Raw genomic sequence first — 6,962 nt, 5'->3', positions numbered from 1 at the left:
AAGAAGTCCATGGAGAGGGCCAGTTTTCAAAATACTCTAAGCTCTAAACGATGAATACTTTATTCGGATTTAAATGATCATATTTTGTTGATCTTCAAACTCTGTGTTAGTGATACTAGTAAGTGAAAAGTAAAATATTATATTAATTTCCTTTATTGAACCTCTCTGATATGATGCTGCTTCTTCAATCGTTCACTAATTTAAGAGAGCTTTCATTTATGATATTTTCTTGAAATCCCTTAATAAAACAAATTTTTTTTGCTTAAACTTCAATCCATGACATTTTATTCAACAACAAATTTTCAACCACTAAAAAGTAAAATCAACACTTATATGTATGTATGGGAATATGTGTATCATGTATAACGGTATGAGTTATATAATTTCAATAAGGAATTATTTACCAACCCCAGTGGGTACCGAAACCATCGAAGCTCATGTGTGAGGCAGTCTCAGCTGGAGAGTATTGGACGGTTTGACTGGCACCATAACCGGAAACACCGGGAGCGTTGTGAGTGTAAGTAGTGGCTGCGGAGCCTTGGTTGTAGTTGGTGGCAACTGGAGCGGCATGATGATATACTGGAACTGAAGCTGGAGCGGCGTATGCAACAGTCTTGGCCACAGCGGGTGCGGCATAAGTCACAGTTTTGGCAACGGGCACTTCATGATGGTACACTGGAGCTGGAGCGGCATAAGTCACGGTCTTGGCAACAGCTGGAGCGGCATAAGCAACTGTCTTGGCTACTGGAACGGAATGAGTGTAGACAGCAGCTGGAGCTGGAGCGGCGTAAACGGTCTTGGTGACGGCAGGTGCGGCATATGTCACAGTCTTGGCCACGGCAGGTTGGTAGACATTGTTGCTGACGCGTGTGTCGGACTTGTGCACACTGGAGTAGGGAGTTTGAACGGTCTTCGAGTACTGCGAGACGGTGCCATCGAAGGTGCGGACGACATTCTGGTGGCTGGAGGCAACAGCATCCACAGCGGGATTGGCGACATGAGCGTAGGTCACCGGTTGGAGGACACCAGCGCTGGCGACGGCCAAAAGTGCGGAGAGTACGACGAATTTGAAAGCCATTTTTGCGAATTAGCTGTTTATTTATTTGCTTTTGATTGAAATTAAGTTGTGAAGCTGCGTTATTGTGCTTGCTTTGGATTGATCGATCGTTGAATGATACTTTTTCGTTTGTAGCTTATGGTATTTATATGATCATGAAGTGGATGCAAAGAGCGTGTGTGTACATTGGTGAGTGTGAGTAAATGCAAAAACCCTCAGCATTGTTTGTTTCATATATCAAGTTATTGTTTACGGTTTTTTAGTTTTTATTTTTTCTATAATAAGTTTTGGAATACTGTTAATTAGGTAACGGTATTACTTGTATTACAAAAAAATGTGGCTTTGCTTGAAAAGGGTAGGCGTAAAGTTGAATTTTAAAGAAATCGTTTCAAACGCCTAAAAAACAATTTGTTTTCAACTAGACCAACGTAGGGTTTTCTAGAAAAGTTAGGACTTTTACACATATGTACATATGTACGTCATCATAGCATGGAGTTGAATTATCTTGATTGTTATTTAAACATTGATTAAATGAGTTAAAATTTTAGAGTTCCACAAAACCACATTGATTTTAAATAGTGTTTCGGGTTCCTGGTCCCAAGATCTATATAGTTTGAAAATATGTATTTAAAAAAAAACTCAGGGAAAAGAGGTCTGACTGAAGTTTTCCCATCGTCTATAGATTTATCGAGTGAAGGTCGCTTATGGAAAAAAAATATCATCATCTAATTGTAGATATCGCCATGCCCATATATATTAATTATATCAGCATAATGAGACGGTACAAAGAGGAAAGTCTGTGTTAAATAGGTAGGTAGGAATTCATCCCTTTTATATAATATTTCGGGCTCAATTAGCACTAGTTCAAACCATTTTGATGCACTAGTCGTAGACCGTGTCCGATATGCTTTTTGTAGACATCCATTCTAGGTTTGGTGCTTGATGGATTCCAGTGTTCTGTGTCGGATCTGTGATAGAATTGGTCATTCACAGTGAAAGTGGAAAATTGTTTCCATATTCCCTACTAGTTTGCAGCCTTGGCAGATATTGTTGTAGGAGGCTAATGCCCTGTTATAGTAGCAGTTAGTCTTTAGATACTTTTTCTGAAGCTATTTAATAAGTCGTTAGTTCTTTTCTTGTCATATTTTGGCCATATCTGTTTGGTTATATTGCATTTTGTTGTACTTTTTCATCTGTTAATTACTAATTGTTGAAATTGTATATTGGGCTCTCCCCTAATCGATCAAAGCGGGCTTGGTATTAACTCTGCTTCGGATTCGTTTAGAAAAGCTCTCGCCTTTGCCAACTCGTCAGCTTATTCGCTGCAGATCAAGTCTAGGTGGATATTGTCTTCTAGTGATCTCAATGCCTTCTTATAGTTAAGGGCTATGCTGACATTAGTCATAGGTGACGACAAGGCAAGGAGAGCCGCCTGTCTCTCCGTGTATATTGTTGCTTTATGTATCCTCTCGTAGTTATTCAATAGGCCTTCTCTATGCCTAGTACTTCCGCTTGGAAAATACTAGCCGAGTTTGGTAAACGGAAAAATAAAGAAAAGTCTGTGTTACCGAACAATATTCCATCACGTTCGAGTGAAGTTTGAACTGGTTTGGATGCGTTTTTTGACGGTTTAACATAAAAGAAAAGTTTTAAGGTTGCCACCTATTTGCAAATTTAAATTAACGAAAATCTAACTTCATGACTTAAAGAAACACTTTATGGACACTAAAATACAGATATGTTAAAAATTTAATAGTTTTATAACTTTTTTTTAACCAAGGGTTGCCACCTATTTAATTTAATTAAATATTAAGGTAAGAAGGCTACACACTAATTTTGTCAGACTTTAATATTGAAAAGAGCTCAAATTTTAAAATTTTTGACCAAGGTTGCCACCTGCTTTAAAAAAATTTATGGATATCAAGTTAAAGAGCTTTAAAAAAACTGAAGTTGAAAGTAGTAATGAGGTGAGGTAACCACATAATACTTTTGAAAAACTGAAATCCATAATTTGAAATTTTTATGAGAGTTGCCACCTGGTTAAAGAAAACTTATTTACTAAAATTTAATCATAGTATTATGTGTATCGAACTCAAGAGTTTTAAGAACATTACAGCTGAAAGTATTTTTAAAAAGGGTTGCCACCTGTTAAAAATTTTTTGTAAAATTTAATTCATAAAATAAAAGAAATAATACTTGTACAAATATAAATAGCATAAACAGTTTTGTTTGAAAATCGCATTTATACTATAGCGGTACTCTGAAGGTGAGCCAGAAGAAGTGAGTCGGTTCAATTGCGATTAGAAAAAAAAATGGATTATTGAATAGCTAAAAGTAATCGTTTAATATTTAAGCCAAGCAAATAATCATTAACGCTGTTTTAACCTAAAACTAACTCCTCTCTTACACGCACAACTTTGCTCTAACGATCAAATGTCACACCCAGAAGCCTTACGACAATTGTCTTCTTCTCATTGAAGATTTCATGCATCAAATTAGCCGGTTCCCTTGTCACTGGCAGATTTACAATTAGCAATTAGCACAAGCAATTGTTTAATACGGTTTGGGCAGTGGAATGAATACACACACACACAAACACAGCGACATACAGTCGGTGTTGCAGGCGACAATTACTCAATAATTCATTAGATTTTCATGCAACGCATTTAATTTCATGCAATTTCCAGCTCACATTTCCCGCTTTGCGTCTCTCACACTCGCAGCTACAAGCGCAAATATGAGTGACATTGTGGCAAGTCCACAGCGTATTTGCCACACGATGCGGCAGCAAAGAACATTATCGAGCAACAACTGAAACAGATTTTAATTACAAAATTTGCACTTTACTGCCATATTGTTGTTGTGATGTTGCATTGGTGAACTTTTTTGTTAGTGTTGTTTTTGATTTTATGATTCAATTGTTGTTGTTTTTCTCATTGTGGTTTTTGTGGTTGTTTTTCTCATCGTAGTTGTTGTAAAGCTTCATGCCACAACATATGCAATTGGTACGCTTGTAATGCTTGAACAGTTGAACATTTGTTGCATGCAACATTGCTGCCAGTTGCACTAATTTGCTGCCTGTTGCCGTTGTTGTTGTTTGTGTTGTCGAAATTGCTAAACAAAATGTTCGTGTTTTAAATTGCATTTGTTGCGTAAACGACTTCAGCTGGGCGACCTTCAAATGCCGACTCGGCAATTCTACGCACAAACCGTTAGATTGTGTTTGTTAGCATGTGTGTAAGAGTTTATATGTATGTGTACTCCTCTGCAGTTAACACAGAATGCAAACGTTTGCGATTTGTTGTCGACTGAAAGCCAAAAAAGCTGACTTTTAGAGCCCATATTTACACGTGTGTGCTTGTATGTGTGCGGTTATATGAATATAAACACACACTCACATACACACATACATATACGCACGAGGGCCAGGCATCGTCTGCAAAAGTTGCAACATTGCATGTCAGAATGCAATTTGGTGACTATAAATAGCTTTGCCACACACACCCCACCAGCAACAACAACAACAGCAGCAACATGCAAGCCATCGTGCATTTGGCGCCATTCATCGCCATTTGTCGGCATGGTCGACATTGCCGGGGCGTATAATTAAATTATGAAAGGGACATAAGACGCATAATAAGTCATAAATCAAATTTACCTACCCCTGGGGACAGTTTGGATGCAGACAGCATACACAAATATATTTAGACAGATAAACACTCGAGCAGATGAGATGGATGAGATCGAGAAACGGCATGGGCAATTATATTAGTGGTGTGATGGTTGTTAGGCAAACATATGCAAGTGGCTTGGATGTATGTATGTGTGCGGGTATCTATGTGTGGCCTGCATTTGTTTATATGTATTAATGCAGTGAGCGAACATATGCAATTGCAAGTGAGCCGATGGCAAGACACGTCTGCACAAGTTGTAGGTTTGGAAATGCTTTAGGAGTAGGGGAGGAGCGGGAAGGAAGCCGGAGTTTTAGTCGTCAGAGGAGCCGCATATGACAGCTGAGCTGGTTAACAGCAAAGCCAAAGCAGTTAGGCCGGCAACTGGACAATACTTTGGCGTGGTTGCGACATGCAAGTGCGTGGCAAAGAAAATATGCTGACTTTGACATGTGAAAGGACATCGGGGAGTTGTTTCATTAATGTGAAAGAGTTGTATGTATTTGTGTCTCAGTTTTTCGTATGAAATACAATGCGTATAATTATTGACAAATATAGCTATATTGTCTTTCTAGTGATCGATCTCTTAACTAGAAGTGCTGAGAAGGTCTCCAGTATGTTTAAGTCAAGAAAAGAGTTTTGATTAAAAACAAAACTTGAGAGCAGCGTGTCATGCTAGGAATGAGCATGAATTGATCAGCTTTCATTATTTATTATTGAAAGAATGACAATAATCTGAAATATTAACTTCTTAAATACGAATTCAACAAAATGTTAACGCTTAAAACGTGAAATTTCAAACAAAAAGCTCCATCGAAGCTAGATCGTTGGTAGGGACGAATGGGAATCAACAGAAACTCTCCTCTTTGCTCTGATTTAAGCTAAAAAAAAGGACGGAAAGGAAAGAAAATGTAGCAAAGTATCGGTTATTCTTCAAGATATGGACCTGCTACTTCTAAATGAAATCTCACTTAAAAGTATAAATACTTACTATGTAAGGCATAATTCAATGAGATCTGTAGAAATATTCACATACTTGTCTAACTCGAAGTTAGTAAGAAAATAGTATGTCTGAATAATATATTCATATGGAGATACATTGGTTTATACTCCTCTATTTGAACGATATTTTCACTGAAGTAAATTAATTCAATCGAATCTCAACTGCTACCTTCATCCTCTGTCTTAATGTTAGGGCCTCATGTTCCGATTGTATTCCCTTCGAGAAGATAAACGATCTAATTCAATATTGATGGGAACAGTTATAGAAAGTCATTGCTATTATACGAACTCTTGGGGACGTAGTATATTCATCAGACGGCACTATTGTACTTAGCAAAGTGTTCTATTTCTCTTCGCACAACATACACAAAGCATGACTTCTATTAGTCGATGGTTTAGTCGTTTTCATGTCAAATTCCCTTCATTCATTATCTATGGCATCTAACCTCTGGCGTTTCCACCACAACAATGTCTATTCTTCTTCTTTATTGGCATAGCACCGCTTACACGATTATAGCCGAGTTTACAAAACCGCGCCAGAACGCTTCATTTTTGCTTTTCGGCGCCAATTGAAGATTCCAAGCGTAGCCAGGTCCTTCTCCACCTTATGTTTCAACGAAGTGGAGCCCTTCCTCTTCCTCTGCTTCCTCTGGCAAGAATTGCGTCGAAAACTTTCAGAGCTAGAGTGTTCATTCAGACGACATGACCTAGGCAGTGTAGCCGCTGTCTTTTAATTCGCTGAACTATGTCAATGTCGTCGTATATCTCGTACAGCTCATCGTTCCATCGAATGCGATATTCGCCGTGGCTAACGCGCAAAGGACCATAAATCTTTCGCAGAACTTTTCGCTCGAAAACTCGCAACGTCGACTCATCAGATCTTGTCTATGTCATGTGAATAATGCGTGCCTCGTAGACTTTAGTGTTTGTTCGTCGAGAGAGAACTTTACTTCTTAACCGTCTAATCATTCCGAAGAAGCACTTGTTGGCAAGAGTTATTCTGCGTTGGATTTTGAAACTTCGAAGTCATGACGGGAGATATTTCGTTCGCTCGAACTATTTTCTCCAGGAGATTGAAGAAGTCGCATGATAGGTAGTCGCCTCATCTAAAACCTCGTTTGGTGTCGAACGGCTCAGAGAGGTCCTTTCCGATCATGACGAAGCTTTTCGTGTTGTCAACGTCAGCTTACGTATTTTTTAGTTTTGCGAGGATACCAAATTCAGACATCGCA

The 6,962-nt window shown here is 38.4% G+C and overlaps 1 protein-coding gene across 1 annotated transcript; it reads right to left on the bottom strand.

The window, feature by feature from the left end:
• Positions 1-362: 362 nt before the first annotated feature.
• On the bottom strand, positions 363-1,150 carry LOC105231455 (cuticle protein 76-like). The gene has a single exon (XM_011212763.3). The coding sequence runs from the start codon at positions 1,076-1,078 to the stop codon at positions 401-403; it is 678 nt and encodes a 225-aa protein (XP_011211065.2). The 5' UTR covers positions 1,079-1,150; the 3' UTR covers positions 363-400.
• Positions 1,151-6,962: the final 5,812 nt, after the last annotated feature.

The sequence above is a fragment of the Bactrocera dorsalis genome, chromosome 5, assembly GCF_023373825.1.
Source record: "Bactrocera dorsalis isolate Fly_Bdor chromosome 5, ASM2337382v1, whole genome shotgun sequence".
Classification (NCBI taxonomy): Eukaryota; Metazoa; Arthropoda; class Insecta; order Diptera; family Tephritidae; genus Bactrocera; species Bactrocera dorsalis.
This window is presented reverse-complemented; position numbering and strand designations above follow the sequence as displayed.